Source organism: Pygoscelis adeliae, unplaced genomic scaffold (assembly GCF_000699105.1).
Source record: "Pygoscelis adeliae isolate BGI_AS28 unplaced genomic scaffold, ASM69910v1 Scaffold45, whole genome shotgun sequence".
Classification (NCBI taxonomy): Eukaryota; Metazoa; Chordata; class Aves; order Sphenisciformes; family Spheniscidae; genus Pygoscelis; species Pygoscelis adeliae.
Window position 1 is genome coordinate 256,558 of NW_008825114.1, and position 19,004 is coordinate 275,561.

General features: G+C 36.0%; 1 protein-coding gene across 1 annotated transcript in view; it reads left to right on the forward strand.

Annotated features, from left to right (window-relative positions):
• The window catches only part of KDM4C (lysine (K)-specific demethylase 4C), a 276,941-nt gene that overhangs the window by 51,397 nt on the left and 206,540 nt on the right, over positions 1-19,004 (forward strand). Inside the window, exon 7 of the mRNA XM_009328050.1 lies at positions 4,599-4,736. Coding sequence (XP_009326325.1) covers positions 4,599-4,736 — 138 coding nt within the window. The remainder of the gene's footprint in view (positions 1-4,598; positions 4,737-19,004) is intronic.

Consider the following 19,004-nt stretch of genomic DNA (forward strand, 5'->3'; position numbering starts at 1 on the left):
GGTATTTAAAAGATGTGTAGATGTGGCACTTAGGGACGTGGTTTAGTGGTCATGGTGGTGTTGGGTTGATGGTTGGACTCGATCTTAGAGGTCTTTTCCAACCTTAATGATTCTATGATTCTATGATTTTAAAAGCTGTAACATATTAGAAAAAGAGTGAACGATTATTTTGTGCTGCTAGGTAGTGGCAGACTGACATTTGATAAGAACATTATATAAACAGACAGTGGGAAGAATAACTGGCTTTCTTCTTTTTGGATGAATTTAATACATAGCTGCTCTCAAAAACATCTGAAGTATTCGGTTTCTTCTCCTTTCCTACAAGATTTTCTACCTTATTGTTTTCCACTTTGAACTTCCTATAGGTGCCAGCTAATAACAATGTTTATAATGCATTGCTTTTTCTTTAAGTATATTTATTCTGTATCCTGAACACTTTGCAAATTCTAAATTTCTAAATTGAAGAGCTTTGTAAGCCTACTCAGAAGAGTAGAGCTTGATTCAGAAGGTCCCCAGCCTGAATATCTGTTTATGTTATAGTGAGATTTTAAAAGCCTTTTGATCATTAAGGGGTTATGATTCTTGGTTTCCCACTGTGCAGACTGTTTTAAGGTGTTCAGAAGAACCAGGCAATATATACTTTTTCTCACTCTATTCCTGTTGCAATATAGACCTGTAAACTGTCCTCACCACACTCATTGTTTATTATTGTGGTTTCTGTTTTAGTCTATGCTGCATTTATTTATAGATATCATGTGGACCTGTGTATACAAACTTAGCTTGTCGTGTTCCCTGGCCTAGAATATAGGATAATGTGGTGGTTCCTGTCTGTTTTAGTTGATATTTTTGTAACAGTATGAAACATAGCCCGTAGAAATATGTTTAAGTGAATGTTTTCATGTATAGTATTGTCGTGGCTTAACCCCAGTAGGTAGCTAAGGACCACACAGCTGCTTGCTCACTCCCCCCCAGTGGAATGGGGGAGAGAATCAGAATGGTAAAAGTGAGAAAACTCGTGGGTTGAGATGAAGACAGTGTAACAGGTAAAGCAAAAGCTGTGTGCGCAAGGAAAGCAAAACAAGGAATTCATTCACTTCTTCCCATGGGCAGGCAGGTGTTCAGCCATCTTCAGCAAAGCAGGGCTCCATCATGTGTAATGGTGACTTGGGAAGACAAATGCCATCACTACAAACATCCCCCCTTCCTCCTTCTTCCCCGAGCTTTATATGCTGAGCATGATGTCATATGGTATGGAGTATGCCTTTGGTCAGTTGGGGTCAGCTGTCCCAGCTGTGCCCCCTCCCACCTTCTTGTGCACCCCCAGCCTACTCGCTGGTGGGGTGGTGTGAGAAGCATAAAAAGGCCTTGACTCTGTGTAGGCACTGCTCAGCAGTAACGAAAACATCCCTGTGTTATCAACACTGCAGCACAGGTGCGATGAAGCCACTGGTTTGTTGTATGCTTTTGGAATATCACTTCACTTTTCATGCTTAAATCAACCTATGTATAAAATTGAAGAAATGTAGGTGTTTAGAATGATACTGCCTGCCTTGGAAAGCAAGCTTTTTTGAATAAATTACTCATATAAGAAGTAGTTTGTTTTCTGAGTGATACATTATCATATGGAAATGTAGTTGCTGAGTTCAGTTTTTGTAATATATGGGTAAATACTGATTCCCTTCATAGCCTTGTGCTTTGTCATGAAGTGTCAGATGAAACCTTTCAAACTGGAAGGTTTTATAACTAGTTTTATAGTTTTGGATTTACAGAACATGACTCTGAACAGTATAATTTTCAGTGTTTGGTGTTTAAAGTAGCATACTGCAGAATGCCAGCATATTTGTTTTCAGTACCACACATTTGAGGTGGGTAAGGGAGTTGATATTATTTCAGTGTCTTGATTATTCCTGTATTCTAATTAAAAAAAAAAAAAAAAAAAGTGCTAGAAATAGTTAAATATTTAAGTTTGGTTCTGTCACCTAGTATTGGAAGGAAGCAGATGAAGTACACAAGTGTAATTGTAATTAATGGGATTCAGTGAGAAAGTGAATAGAGGGAACCGGGCTGTGATCTTGCATGGCTCAAAGTGATAGAAGTGGAAATGTGCTGAATGCTGATAAGTCAGCCTACGCCTACCAGGTGGCAGCTGAACTGCTGCTTGTTGCAATAGAACACCTGCTAAACTGTCAGCAGTGGGAGAGTGTATTGAGATAAATTTTGGAATTGTTAGCATTGAGAATAATCTTTCTTAAACATTCCCACAGCGATTGTTGGAGTGCTATAATAGCAGTTATATGCACCTGTATGTGCATTTGCATGTATATACCAAATATGAACCCACAAAAAATGAACCTTGCAAAGTGCAAATGCAAAATGTAAGATCCAATTTTATTCTTTAGCTTTGCTAAGTATATTTTTCTTGTTTTCCTCTCTTTCCTTCATCCCATAATACAATCAGAAATGTACATCTTGAAGTGCTATCCCTGTGTATTCTTGCATTGAGCAAATAAAGGCACACAAAGAATTCATAAAACTACAAGACGAGAATTTTGAAGGAGAAGAAAGGGGGGATTCTAAGAGTGGAAACTGAATGTAAGACAACTATGCCAGCAAAAAGCTGAGATTTAAGACACGAGATGTTAATAAGAAAAATGTTTGGAGTTGTGAGTTTTAATTTTGGTGATTGTTTAAAATTTAACTCTCCCTTTTTGTGATTTCAAATCATAAGTGTATTTCCCTAAAAAGAGTCATATTTGTCCTTCCAATTTTTATTACTGTATCACTTACGCAAAACATTGTCACACAATGAAAACAACCTATTTAATCTCTCAGAAGTCTCCTTATTGTGTCCTGTAATCAGCAAATGCATCTTGTTGAACAGTCATCAGTCATTGCTCAGATTATTTGCTTCATTTAAATGGGATCTGTTTGCTTCTTAGTGGGCCTGCCGTCTGATGTGTGTTTCATGTAAAAAGGCATATCAAACAGAGTATGGGGAACCTCTTTTAACTCTTTACTTCTGAATCTCCTAGTTTATTGATTAACTCTTATCAGATGGTTCAGAAGACAGTGTGCCACTTCTAGTCCCTGACTAGCCTGTCCTTGATACAGTCTTTGGTGGTCTGACTTTAAGAGATTAAATCTGTCTCTGAATGGAGAGAATATTAGTGACTAACAAGAAGTGCTGTCTCTCCTTTTCTTCGTGTCCAGAGGAGAGCAGCAGTTCATCCAAGTATAGGAAGATGAGATTTCTCTCTTGAAAGAGAATATCCTGACCAGTGATTTGTTTACCTTACCCCACTTTTTTTTGTAATTTACTCTAGAAGCCTTTATATCTGATGTCTCTTTTATAACTACTAGGAATTTGGTTTCTTTTTGGCTGTACAAAATATAATTACTATGGCAGTGGGTTTTTTAGGGTTTTTTTTGTTGTTATTTTTCTTTTTTTCTGCTTTCTATAATTTCTTGTTGAGTCAGTGGCCTCAGCACACTTTTCTTTTGATTGCTTTTCACTGTACTTGTAAAGAACAGAGCAGTCCTTTGGAACTACCCTTGCTCATTCTCTAAAGCAATATCAGAGCTTAACTGTAGTCAAGCTTTTCCTCTTTGAGAATCTCCTTCCGGGCCTTTTGTCCTTCAGGTATTTGGAATTCCCTGCTGCTCTCTTAAATTGTGCTTAAAGAGAAGGAGGGGAAGGACGGGGGCAGATTAAAATTTGTTTTAATGAAATGTCTAAAGCGGTGTTTTAACGGCTTTACATTGAGACATTCTGCATGGCATTTCCAATGCAAGAATCCCCTTGGTGTTAGTAGCTGTAAGGCTGAAGAATTGGTGCAGGGCAATTGTCATTAATTCTTCTTCCTCCTTTCCTATCCAAAATTATTTAAAGATACTGCCTGAAGGGATCCAGATGTATCTGATGTGGTCCTTTGGGATGAACAACATTGTTTTCTTTAACTGCTAAGGCTCATTAACTTAGAGTTTCTCCTACTTCATGCTTGATCATCAATAGTAAGTAACTTAAAAGGCAAGTTAGGCCCTCAGTCACAGGTCTTCAAATCATAGTTTTTGAAATGGATGTGTATGGGAGAGAAGGGTGAGAATAAGATCTCTCTCCAGTCTTTCCAAGAAAAGTTCTGGTGCCATTCTAGAGAAACATCTTCAGGGTGGTGGACAGAATAATTTCTTCAACAATTAATTTGTACTAGTATTTAGGGTTGATAATTGTGGGTATTTTGGTCCAGCCTGTCTCTGCTTCCTCTCAGTCAGGAAGATGGATATATTCTTTGCACTGTCTTTTCTAGCTCTGTGTACTTCCAGGATTTATTACCAGTGAACCTCTGCTCCAAGATTAGCTTTTTTGAAAGTACTTTCTGAATTTGTAAAGTAATACTTGTAGCTATGTATTTTATAGTAAGCAACATTGTCTTAAGTGTACTATTTCTGTTTGCATTAAATCACAACTGTGTGCAAGGTGAAAAAAAATTCTTTCTAGGTAGTTGCAAAGGCAAATACAGTTTTCATTGCTTTGGGAGCAGAACTGCTTTTGTAATGTGGTTCACTCTGAGGTTTTTTGTTTGTTTGTTTTTATGCTGTAGGTTACACAAGAGGCAGGAGAATTTGTGATCACTTTCCCGTATGGATACCATGCAGGTTTTAACCATGGTTTTAACTGTGCAGAGTCGACAAACTTTGCCACCATCCGATGGATTGATTATGGAAAAGCAGCGAAGTTGGTAAGTCATATTGCAGAAAATTGGTGCGTAAGGAAATCTTTCCTGTGGTTATTTTTTTGTGAGAATCTATGGAAGCCGATGAGAAAGGGAGAACTATTATATCAGGTAGTACCTTATACTGCCATTGAAATTTTATTTATAGTTGTTCTTTTTATAGTGGGTATTATACTTCCAGCAATGTATATTCCTCTCAGTAGTGAATTTTGTTTGCAGCTTAATGTATATATTGTTCTTCAAAATCATTTCTATTTATGGATACTTTCAAGTTGAAGCTATATATGCTGAGGTTAGTAGTATGTGAAGATAACTGACTTCTGCTCTTAAACCTGCTCTAAGCTCTACTGTTTGTGAAAACACTTTATTTAAACTAGGAATTTTGATACCTCAAAGAAACATAAATAATTAAACTTCAAACAAAGTTTAAAGAAACAAGTTCAACTTTTCTTATCCTTAATGTCATCAGATATCTTATAGTACAAGATAATAAAGGAACTGTGAACTCAGAGTAGATATTTTCAGGTTTCAAAATGAGGTGTGCTTTACTGAAGATATTTTAGACCGAAATTTTGTTATGTGGCATACATTTTTTGCTTCTTTTCATGTGCAGCATGTGAGTAAATACACAAAATCAAGAAAGTGTGCCATTTGTTCAGCAGAAGTTTGTTACTGTTTTTCAATATTCTGTGATTTTTCGCAGAATTGTGGCTTGTATAAGCTTTGGTTAGTATGCTTCCCAAAATGTTTAAGTCAGAGGCATTTTCTGCATTGACCTGTTCATGATTGAAAAAACTCTTTTCAATAGTCATTTGCTTAATTTATTAGCTAATAAGATGACATGGAATAAAGGGCAAAATCAGATGTGCAGGTTTAACAATTAAGTAATGTTAGTGAACTCTCATTAAACACTTGGGATTGGAAGACCATCTTGAGAAAGTTCTCAAATAGTGGAAATTTATGATTCTAGGCACTATTGATTATTATTGTTAATGAGATTGAATATGCTTCAAACAGAAAAAGCTTATAAATATTTTTTTTCCCACATGCTCTGTATGCAGACACTAACAGTAGTGAAAGTATTGAAAACATCACTATGCATCTAACATGTTCAGGCTGGTCTTTACGTTTAATTGGAAAGTTGTGTTTTTAATAGCCAACAGATAAGGTGTTGACTTTTAATAAAGTTAATTAAAAAAAAAAATCTATGTATTTGATAGTTTGGAATTTCTATAGATAGTACAATGAAACAAAGTTGAGAGGAATATGGGCATGGATGCATACAAGTTAATTGTGGCAGGTAAAACTGTCCTGGATTTTAAAAGGTATGAATGTGCTGCAGCTCTAAAATTGATTCAGCTGAACTTCAAGAATGGCAAACTTTATCTTCAGAGGTAGCAAAGCTGAGGTAGTGATACCTGCAGCTACATCCCTTTCAGTGTACAGGCTTCATATTTCTTATGTTTTAAAAAAATGGTCCACCATTTGCTGTGCAGCTGCCCCAGTACAAACTATTAAATGTTTTATGGCTGCAGCGTGCCTCTCAGTTATTGTATTATACCGTATACTTAATGTCACGTTTAAATTCAGTGGTGTTAGAAGATAATTTTTTAAAGCTAATGAAATTTTATTCCTTTACACCACTCCAAAAATGCTACTGAAATTCTGAATTTTTAGCTTGGAAGTCTTGGCATATACACTGTAAATAGTTCTATTTAGTCAAAATTCTCTATGGATAAATTTATATGGATAAAACTTTCATCTTAGGACACTGAATTCTGTGCTCTGTGGTTATTGCACATAGAAGCAGTATTGTGCATATATAGTATAAGAAATTAAAGTAGTTCTGTGGTGTCTGCAGTTGAATTTAAATGTCTGAAAGTTTCAAAGTGGTAGCTGAGGCAGTAATGACTAGTCTCCCTCTATAGAGAAATCTTACATACCATTGTCAAATGTGAACTCCAGTTTCTTTGGCAAATAGTCAGAGTTAATTCTTCATAATATTTACTTATATTTGTTTATGCTGTACAAATAGGGTAAACAAATCAGACAAAGTATTATAACTGGTTATCTGTTCTTAAATTGTAATTATATGACACTTTGAAAGCACAGACAAGTTACGGAGTTACTGCAAATTGGGTATTCTGTTGCTTGATTATGGTGTTTCTCTAGAAAAACATGAGGGTAGCTATGATTAGTTTTATCACAACCTCAGGAAACCTCCTGAAAGTATTAATTAAAAAGGTAAGAAGTCTATGTGCCCAAAGAACACTGATATTTTAGTAAGTTTTATTTGCAGCTCTGGTAATTTCATTTAAAGGAAAAAAAAACCCACCACACAACCTCGCATTCCCATTTGTCATTCTTCAGAGTACTGATGTTGTGTTTGACTTATCTTTTCTTTCTGTATGTGGTATGTACAAGAATTTTAATTGAAAAAAATATTTTGGATCCCCTAGTTCCCCTGTATTTTACTGCAGAAATTGCCTGCATCAGCAAAATGCAACGATATCTTGGTCAGTTCGTTGCTGTATTCTCCTTAGAGAATATTGTATACTGATGACTGATTATTTGTCTTCCTACAGGAACACTTATTTTTACAGAATAGTTTCTAGTTGCTTACAGCAGGACTTCTGTCTTAGAAAACGAAAAAAATCCTGAAGTCCAGTCAATATTCATTCTTCATTAATTTTGGAAAAAAAAATCAGGCAAAGATTTCCATTAAAGTTGTAGCAAATATTTAGGCTGTGTGACGATACTGCTTTCCTGCATGAAATGAGATGGTGTTAAAGATTCTGTGAAATCGATTGGAAATGTTAAATCAGATCATTTAGACACTCAGTACTGGAAACTTTGGTTAAGCAGAGACTATGGATGCAAATTCCAAAAATTATTTTCTGCCTTTAAAAATGCTAAACTTGTGATACTGGTTTCACTATGTGTACCCTACCTACCTGCAGTAGCTGGACCCTGGGAGCAAGGATGTACCCTCCAGCTTGTTTTTTAGAGTTTGTGTAAGACTTCCACTCTGGAGGCGACATATGAAAAGTAATACCAGGTGGCACCTCCAGTGTGCTCTTTGCTACAGTTCGGCTGCTGCTTTGAGCTTTGCTCTCACTTTTGGACAGAATTAAGCAGAGGTGAAAAGTAGATTAAAAAAAAAAAAAAAAGCAGAAATGGAGAAATAACAGATATACTAAAAGTCCCGCAACTCCAGGAGAGAAACAGTGTAGTTTTTTCTGTCTTTTTCCACTGGCAAGAACACACAGGAAGAGAAACAGGAGATACTGGTGAAAGGAACAAACCAGTCATGCTCTCCTGAATAAACTTGGCAAATGAGTGTGGTGCAGAGGCATGCTGGTGAAGTGCTGATGTACGGTAATGACGTGACTTAAAGAACCAAAGGTAGGTGGTGCTCAGCTCACAAGTACTTTAGTTGTGTTTGTTATGTTCTGTGAGGATGAGAGGCACTCTAAACTTTAGATATTCTTAATCATCATCATCATCCTATAACTTTCATTTGTTGAATGCTATTTATTTTTTAAAAAACATGAAATGGTACAAAATAGGGGCAGATAGGATATTTCTTCAGGCTTCTGTGAATTTTGTCATTTTCCTAATGGAGCTACAATTATTGGAGTAGGCTGGTAATGTGTAGCTTCATGAAGTGCATTTCGAGTTTCCTTACTCCAGTGCATTTTGTAACTGTTAGTAAAGCAGATGAGCCACTGGCATACAAGCATTAGCTTGTATGTTTTGTAGGTATCTACTTTGATTTGTGCTGAGTAGATAACTTGTGTGCTGAACAAGGGATGATGTTCAGTTATGAGAATTGGTGAATAGAAATATTTACACATAATTCTTTTATGTCTAATAAAATAAAAATCCTTCTGAAGCAATTGGATAAAAGACATGTCTCTAGTCTGAGAAGAATCTTGTATTCCTGATGTTCATTAGCTGCAGGGTGGGACACCCTCTGCCTCCACCCCCAAATCTGTGGATCATCTATGTTTATTAATTTTACATTTTTGTGTGTTGTTATTTCTAATGAATGCCAATGTTGCCCTAATACAAGGGTTGCAGTGCAAGACCTCTCACTTACAGGTGCCAAAACTGGGGTTCTCAGTCACAATTTTGACCTAATTTTGACCTGTCCAAATTTTATCTCTGGTGGATAGGATCAATGAACTTTATGCATTCTAATTTGATACTGAGAACTGGAAAGAGATTTAAACTTTGAATAAGATCCTGTGCTTTTGTGTACAGGCAATTTTTTTTTTCTTTCTTGGAATTCCTTTTTTCCCTTGCTGTGGTTTTGTAGATGTTTGAAGAACTTAATGTTGGCAAATCAGTTCCTAATCACAGGGAATCCCCCTAAAAAGCACATCCTTTGACCTTGTGTCTGGACGTGACCATCTTCTGGACTGCATGGTCCCATCTAAGCTTGACAGGAGAAGGTAGTTCACAGAACAGAGAATTGGGTTGAGATGGAGGTCCTGTGTAGGAAGTGTCCAGGAAATTGGTGATGTGAGCACGTTCAGTCAGGGCTCTCTAATTCTTTTTTATGCAGTGGTGATTATTTCAGTTTCTATCCTTCCTTTTTCCTCTTGCTACTGTTTAAATCCCCACAATCCCCTGTCTGGTGCTTTTCCAAATCCTTGTGTCAGGGTTTCTCACAACTCTTCGTCACCCCTTGCCCAAATCAATACCCATACTTTCAAAAGCTTTCAGAGAAGGCACTGGCATTTCCGAATACTGCTTCTCATTGCTCACTGTGTCTGTTTTGTGGCACCACTTGGTGATGTTCACTCAGTATAAATGTATGTAAATTTTACTGCCTTCTATCAGGGATAGAGTCACACTAGGTGATTTTACTAGTCATTATAATGATTCTTTTGTATTGCAGCTCCTTTTAAGACGTGATTTGTTTACAGATGTTGGTGTTGGCAAGCTTTTTGTTGTTTAGCTGATATGTAGAACCTGAGGAGAGAAGTCTACCAACCTTTTCCACTTGAAACTCGGGCTACTCAAGTACTGTTGCTGTCTTTCGTAAAATAAAGTCAGTAATTACTCATACATTCTTCAGTGGTAGCTGCTTAGCAACGTGTTTTCTGTGGATAGGTTAGATCAGAGTGCTGGCCTGCAGGTTGTATTTTTCCCTTTGGTGGGATGAAGTGCAGTTGTTTCGATGGTAGGTTTGATGGATTTGTTTGCCACTGCATTCATTAGGTTCACATCAAAAAACTGACAGGCTGTTAAATGAAACTTTGGCTTAGATTTTCAGCTTGACTGTTTCGAGATCTTTGTGAAGATATTTTGTTTTTGTGCTGCAGCAGCCTCAAGCAGTTATGACTGTTTCAAAGGGAAGAAAAGTTATTTAGTATCATGATTTGTTTGGGTAAAAGAGAGTCATTGTCTTGAGGATAGCCATGACCAGCTTATGCTATCCAAACAATATATTTATTATGAAATATATATTGAGAGAAAATATGCATGACTTAATTTTATCAGAGAAGAAATTATACTTACCACACAAAAGCACTTTCCCACCTCTTAAATTTCCATAATTTATTGAGGTGATAGTTTTTTCAATGAGGATTATGTTTAGGTTGCTTTTGCACAATAAAATATTAGTTGTCTGTTTAAAAACAAAAATAAAAATTCTACTTAGTTGTACCTTTTTTTTTTTTTTAAATGTGGGTGAATGATTTAAAGACCTAGGCTTAAAAAGTATCTTGCTACTCCTACAGCAGTGTTTTAGTGCTGAATGTCAGAAATGGCCATGTGCATAAGCTCGTGAGTGATTCTTGTATCAGCTTATTTTATTAGCTTGAATAAGGTACTGCTGTGAAGGAAACTTTTTTTTTTAAACACTGCATGTTGTAATATTTGATACCAGTCTGCAATGATATCAGCATCATTCAAGTTGTACAAATTAATGTTTTTACTTGCTGGAAATCATAATTAGCCACCTTATATCATTGACTTGGCTGCTAATGAAATCTTACAAGGGTTCAGGAACCAGACATGCTTTCCATTTCTGGTCCTGATGTTAGTACACCACTTCAGAGCAAATACTGTGCATTCTGCAGTTTGACATTTCACTTGATAATCATAGTGCCACTGTCAGCTTTATAGTTGTCATGGAATGCTCTCTTTTATTTTTTCTTTATTTTTATTTCTTTTATCTTGATCTGTTCCTTATCTTTTATTTTTGCCCATCTTACTGCCATCATCTACTGCCCCTGTTTTGGTTCTTATGTCACAAACTCAGCATTTCCTGAGAACAGCGTCTATTAAAATTTCCCACTCTAAAATCTATCTCTGTAATGGGGAAATTGTCAGTCTCCCAGTGGGCAGTAACTTGCATGCTTCTAAATTTCTAGTACTGTGACATCTTGAATTTAGAATTGTAATGGTTTTAGGAGTAGAAAGAAATAGTTATAATCGCAATATTTTTACCTGTAAATGCCAAAGAGAATTATGTTCTATTGTTTTTTGTACCTTCCTATTTTGGTAGAGGAACTGGTTTTAAGTTCATAATCTGAAACTTCATATGATTGTGGTTTTATGTTTTCACAGTCTGTGCTACACTATGTGCAAGTACTGTTGTTATCTGTGAGTAGTGTATTCTGTGGTTCTGAAATTCAGTGTGGATTCTCATGAATCTTTTCCATCTGTACCTAGCCTAACTTTTTTTTGTGTGATGCTACAGACTAAGTTTATGCATGCATGTTTCTTGCACAAGGCTCTCATGCAAGCTGTACTGTTTTATTAAATAAAAATCAAACCAACACTACTATCAGATTTTTTTTTTTAAATGTAGTTTTGAATAATAAAGGAGAGGAGAGTTCCTTAAAATAAGATTTTAAATGTTGGAGTACATCCTGGTGACTGTGAGTGTGTAGAAATGATGGAATCTAATTTTCCTTGGTGTTTTTTTTTTTTTTCCTCAGTGATATTGCAGAAGTTCCATTTATCAAAGTAATAAATGTACCAAGTTGGCACGCTTGGTGGATGTTTAGAAGTTTTTGTTTTATAGCAGCTTTCACCAAATGAGGTGAATTTTTTCATAGAAAAAGTCAATAATTTACAATGAACTTGCCTTTTCAGGATATCATTTATATGAAATTTTGAGTAAATCAATACAGTTTGTCGTTCCTTACTCTTTATCAGAATGCAGATTATCATTATACTGGATTTACTGACGAAGAACTATTGTCACTAGGTACCTTTTTGTCCATATATTAATGTCACAGCCTGTAAAGAGAGATTACTTTCATTCCAGGTTTTTAAAGAAAGAAGAATTTGAACTAAGAAATTATTTTCATAAATTTGAGGTTCACAAAATAGACTCTCTGGGCTTGAATCAGCTGTTGAAACAGGTGTCTAACACCATTTGAGATAGCTTAAGATATTTTGCCTTGCTCTGTCTAGCCAGAAGAGTACCGATCTCCATGAATCCAGTGTACTATTTAGAGCTCAGGCAGATGTCTCAGATACCAGAAAGTGGTTCAGGTGTCAGTGCATGCCCAGGCAATTGAGATGACCCATCTGTCACTGTATTCTCTTATTTATACCATTTGCATAAGTAAAACGAAAAATTAACTGTGTTCTCCTATTTTAAGAGGAAGTCAATTCTCTAGCCTTGCTAGAATAATTTTGTATTTTGACACTGGGAGGCGACCTATCCCAGCAGGCAAAAAGATGACTTAAGTATTAGTGTTCAGTTCTCTAAAAACCACCGTCACCAACCTTTCTTCTCATAAACCAAGCCCTCCCCCAACTCAATACTACTATTATTATTATTATTATTATTATTATTATTATTTTGCAACCATTTTGACTCTGAGTTTGAACCATCAGAGAGTTCATGTCTTCACAGTTGTAGCAGGTAACTCTAGTGCTAGGTATTGCTGATAAGCAATGTCGTCCAGGCGGACTAGTGCTGGAAGAGTGAGATACGCTTCTGTTTCATGGATTTTGTAGTAGATTGTTGCCACCAGAAGGAGGTATGGAAGTTCTCGGGTTACTAGAAACCATTCTGCTGGTGTTCTTCCATGCAGTTTCTGTTGGTTTCTGACATTGTCTGGAACTTAAATGTTTCTACCTCTTTTTTTGTTTTTTTTTTTTTTCCTTTTTTTTCTTTTTCCTCTCTTCTGTATATAGAGAGAAAGCTTTGCATGAAGATGATTTTCACTCAGTTAACCTATGTATCTTCTACTGGGACCTTCTATAAGATTCAACTCTACTGGAAGTGAATCACTCCTGCAGCTGGTAGTAGATTCACTAGTTTGGCTCAGGCCAAACATACTGTGGAGATGAGCACGTACTTGTAATTTTCCTCTCTGTTTTTTTGAAAGTCTGTGGAATATTATGTAAAAACGAGGGAGAAAGGCTGAATAGCAGTATCATAGATTTGAAACACACATGGCTTATTTACTTCCTTCATCTGAAAGAATACACTGTAAATATAAATACACAAGTCAAACCCCTTGACTTAGTCTGAGCAGTAGAGAAGGCTTGTATGAGTGAAGAAGAATAAATGGTATACCCACATCCTGATGTAACTACACCAGGGCACATAAAGTGTAGGTGTTACTTTTAGTACAAATGAGCTTATGTAGCCTAGCAGATGTGTGAAACAGGAGCTGAACATGGGAAGATGTCTCAGCAGCAGGTTGGTTGTCCCCACTGTGCTTGCTACTTGAGTGAGTATGACTTGCTTATATGCTACTAGTTAAAAAGTCTTAAGGTTTAAAATTCTTGAAAAGGATCTTAAATGAACTGTATAACTTGTACTGGTTTGATTTTAGATAAAACCCACAATAAAACATATTGCTGTGCTTTATAAAAAGGAGGTTATTGAAGTATATCTTGAAATAATTTTCTGAAATGTTTTATAGCAAAAAAAGTTGAATTAAGACCTCAGTGCTAGTGTGGTTGTACTCAGTTTTTAAGGTTTGTCTTTCTGCCTGAAGCATTAACCACTTTCAAGTTGTTGGGAGAAAATGTAGAATCAATCACCTTGAAGGTGTTGTCTTTCTCTGAAGATGTATATAGTCACCTCTTAACTCAGTTACAATATTAACAGCAAAAAAAAAGTTATAATAATGTTTTAGATAAAGTGCACTTCTGTACGGTTCATTACAAGACCTTGTATACATACTTAGGGTGAAATAAGTGACTTCATTCTTTTGTAAGTTTATAACCAATATAACCAAATAACTTCAGTTAAGAGTCCCTATTTGTTCTCTGTATGTAATATGGTCTCATATATTCAGCAACCTCATCAGGTCAATTACTAACTTTTAGATCTTAACAACAAAATCACCTGGTCTTACCTTTGCCATGTGACATCCCATGGGCTCAGGATTCTGGGGGAGAATTTTTCGCCTGCAGTTTCTGTTGCAAATACATATCCATTATCTATATATAAAAAGATGGTTTGCTCTAGGGAGATAGAACAGTGTCTGCTTCTAGGGGGCAGTCTAGTTTGAAATATCCAGCAAACATCTGAATGAAAAATAAAAACTTATTTTCTCTTGGTGTCATTGTGTTTATGTCTGGATTTTCCAACTTAATCCAATTAAGTTATTTCATTTACTTCTTCTGAATACCTTAATGCAGGACAGTAAATGCTGTGTTTTGGTAGCCTTTTCAAACTATGTTGAGAACAATGACAGTATCTAAGAAAGACAGAGAGGTCTGAGTATTTTGATGCGTTATTATGAGTGCTGTGGGGATGAATCTGTGATTTATGTAGAGGAGAAATTTAATTCAGGTACTGCAATTTTATTTTGTTTCTTTTTCATGCCCCCCTTTTTTTAATTTCTGTTTCCAATTACTTGAGAGAGACTGTAAAAAATTACTCAGAAAGATACCATCAAGAAACCTGAAAAAATCCGCTTCTCTATGTCCTTCCCCCTTTTTTATGTAGGTGATGACAGGGTGTTGATATACTTGACTTAGTGTATCAGTCATTAATTTGTTAATCAGGATATAAGAATCTATCTTAGAATCTAAGGTTGGACAAGATTTTACAAAAAAAATCCAGATGGGTGGCATTTAGTATGTCTATTGAATGTCTTTGAAACAGACTGTGAGCTAATTCCTTGGCAAATGTGTTTGAAGTTAATAATTCTAGTACTTTATTGTAAATCAGGTGAGCTGTTGGTTTCTATGTACTGTAGATGTATGTATGAATGAAATATTTGAACCAAGCAGTTTTAAAGGGAGTTTTAATGCTGGAATTAAAATTACAATGTAATAAGAAACAATGTCCTAGGTGATGCTGTTGATGTTCTGTGAACATTATCGGATAGCTATCAGAGTGTGGGTAGTGGGACTTGAGGGAGTCTAGGCATAACAGATTTTGGCAAAAGTCTTCACAGATAATTCTGTTTAAATAAAATCTAACATTTATATATGATCCCTGAAAGTGGAAACCTCAGGAAAGAAGAGAGGAAAAGTTTTCATAATTACATTTCTTTTTTGTGTAGGGTGAGATATCTAATTAGATGTGGCTTCATGTTGTGTCGAAGTTTTGCTGAAGAAATTCCATGTATTTAGAAGCTGTAAAGAGTGCTGCTTTAACCTGTTTAATTAAGCGAGTCTTATATCTGTCCTCGCTTCATCTCCAGTTCCCTCTAAGGTATGAGTTTAGTTGCAAAGGGGTGATAAGAAGAGGATAAAGAAATAATGTGCTAGAGCTTGCTGGGTGTAAGAGGAGGAGTGTTTTCAGTCAGTCAAAGTGGACAAAAGAATAAGGCGTGGCTCTCAGGGTTACTGTATTTTATACAATTTTCATGCTGGGTAGAGATAAGAGACACAGATACCTGACTTCAAGTCTGCACATCATAAAACTACCTATTGTATCTGTGATTATAAAGTAAGTTACTTGGAGGTGGTGGAATTGTTAACATGCTTTTGTCATGAAAGAAACTTAAAGAAATAGTAACAGCATTATGACAAATGTCAGACTTCGGAAGAAATCTTGGGTGATTCTAAAAATAAATGATTGGTTACATTTTTAGTTGTGACATTAGGGTGACAATAAACAATAACAGTAAAAAATGTAAGTGTTGAAATGGGACACTGCGTGGAATATATCTGCAAAGAGATAATAAGAAAGAGATTGAAAACATCATGTGCTAGAATTCGTAGGGAGTAAGAGGAAGAACATTTTCTTTTTGCTTGATGTGATACAGGCATTTACAGTCTGAGTTAACTTTGGTGCAACACTGGTTTAACTGAAAGCTGGCATATTCAAGTAATTTCCTGAAAAATTACACAGGATTTTATTTTTAGATTTTTATTCTAACTCAGTTAAATTGTGGTTTTGGCTAAATTTCAGATTTTGAGATAGGGAATCTACCCTCCACTTAAGATAGAGGAGCTGCTAATAATAGTAAGACAGTATTAAGCTACTTTGTATGACTAAATCTATAAAATAGCAACTATCTTCAACTCAATTTCAGACATTCCTTTACCCAAAACAGAGGCAGAGTGTTTGTGGAGAAGATGCTTGAGGACCTGTGAAATGGAGAGAGAAGAAACAGTGAAGAAAAAGCGGACATAGGCTGCTGAGGCACTGAAAATGTGGTCCTGAGAAAAGTGAGAGCTTTAAGGGACTGAGGGAGATACAAATAGAATTTCTGTGCTTGCCATTCCAATCTTTTGCTATATGATGACTGTTGGCTATAGGGGATAAATATTTTTTACCTGCATGCAAATAGGTTAATATCAAAGAAGTACCCACCTGCGTGATGAATTTAATCTCCTACAAGGAGTGGTCTGAAGTGTTGTGTAATCTGAACAAAAAGAAGTAGGGTGTTACAAGTGAAATAGTTTAATTGGTGCAAAATTAGCAGTATTTTGTTGGAAAAAATACAGTAAAAGAACAAGATTTTTAAGTTTTAGACTGGACCTCAATACCATAACTAGATATTGGACCTTTTTTTAGTGCAGAAGTACAATGAGAATTTGGGGTGGTTGTGCCTTTAAATTCTGCCTGTGTTGGTTTTGGTTCGGAGCTGGAGAAGAAAATTCTTGAGGTCTTCTCTAAAGCTGTAGCAAACACATTTAAAGTCAAGTTTTCATTGTGTTTGGTAAGAAAGGAGGAACTAATTTGTCAGTCAAGGTCCCCTGTGTTGTTAGTAAAAGTCTGTATTCTGCATAGTTAAATAAAATGTGATTGCTGGTGCCTTAATAAAGCAGTAGTTGGATATAGGTCCTTGTATACTTTTATTGCTATTCATAACTACTTGGTCCCCACAGGCCTACGCCCTCTAATCCTTATTAAAATGTTAATCTGCATGCAGCCAGCCCCACTGAGCAAAGCGTTTCCAAGTTTGGCTTCAAGATCTGACCCTTTCGTAGTGCAGGCTGAAAAGATAAATCAGCGATCTGTCTCGGGGAGGTCAGTTGTTGGATGAATCTGCATGATTCTGCACTTGTGCTCCCTGATTAGGCTGAAGTAGCTGCTTTACTCAATGAATTGCTTGGAAATTCTTACTGGTTTTTAGAAAAAAATTGCTGCTGGGAATGTAGCTTTAAAATGGGCTCAGAGAATCTGTGCAATTTGTATGCATCTCTGAAGGGAAATAGATCAAATTCTCTTTTATTTGTTTGCTAATCTCTGATTTGTTGACTTTCCAGAAGTTATCCTGTGTTTGGTATACCCTAACCCTGTTTGCTTTCAAGAGAGCTGGTGCAATCACACAAAAATTGTAATTGTCAAATTCAGCCCATTTAATCTTTTTTTTATATGTTTATTTAAGATTTTTTGTTGCTCTAGAGCTGTTCCTCTTTCTCCTTCACATGCTCCCTTCCCAAACTGAAAATGCAATTTCTACAGTAATCTCCAGTTTTAGGAAACTGGGGGAGAATTCTGTTACCGTTACTTGTACAAAGTGTTCTTGACACTGTAGAAGTTGTTCTTTTGCTTTGGGCAAAGCAGGCAACGGTGAATTCTGGACAAGCCAGTTAGTTTTCCGATTGAATTGTTATACAATTGTGTAGGTTTGATATTTGCAGCTAGGGGTTAGGGACTCTAAGCCCAGGTACGCTTACAGGGCTTTTCTTCCCATGATGCTCTTTGCAATAGCTGCTAAAAAATATCTGTGGTAGACTTGTCACTATTTGAAGTTTATAAATTGCTTCAAGAGCATTCTAATTGAATTCTTCTTTCTTTTCAAAATCATCGGTTTATTCGTAATTGTTATCAAGCAGTTCTCTATCATCTGTTTAAAAAAATGAAGTGCCATATGGCAGTGTAAAAATGTTTCATGCACATATATGTAGAATAGTCAGTCATCAGGAACTCCTCATATATGACTCGATTGAGTGGTGATAGTCTTCTGAAAACAGGACAGTTTCATAGTTTTTCTGTTCATGATCTCTAAATCCTGAACATCTTGTAAAAAAACAGTTTAGGGCATCTTGTAAAAGAGAGTATAGAGCACTGGTGTCTTTTTAGGAAGCTGTTGCATATTTGGATTGCCCCCCCCCCCCCCCCCCCGCTTGCAAAGTGATCAGAAAGAGTCAGCATTAATTAGTAAATCTGAATAAAGAGGTGTTGTACAATCTGTAACTTACAGGATTTCAGTAAAGCATCTTTACTTACAATAATTGCAATATCAGCAGCAGAACAGGTGGTTTGCTTTGCCTTATTTCTGCCCTTCCGCTCACATACTTTGTTTTGATTCCAACAAAAACGGGGTCTGTAAGAATAAAAAGATGGAAGCTCATTAATAATATTTATCAGTTTCTGGTGGTCAAATCACCGAAAGGAAGAACGTGAGAAAAGTTTTCCAATCTTTACCACTATGTCCTATAGATCTTTGGAATCTGAAATAGAGCATTACACCATGTGTTGCAGGAGGGAAACAGATCTGCAAACTTTCAACCAGTTAGCTCATTGGCAGTGCATGCATATATATATATTTTTTTTTTTAAATAAAGTAATCTCAATATTTCTTTTTTAAGCTTAGAAACATATCAGAAACACCCTGAGGCACACATTTCAGACATTATAATTTTTTTTTTTTAAGCTATTGGTACATGTTAGAACCTGGGGAGCATTTCCTATTTATTATAATGGAGAGTTATAAGTTGTGTATGATTTTATCTTTGCTTACCATCTTAGAATGGCATTCTGTATGTTCTTCAGATTATATCAGCCTCTTTTAAATCTTCACTTTTTCTTCCTTATTATAGGGTCTTCTACCTGGTAAACGGTCCTCTTGTGGCTGTGGCCAAAACATCCCTGCC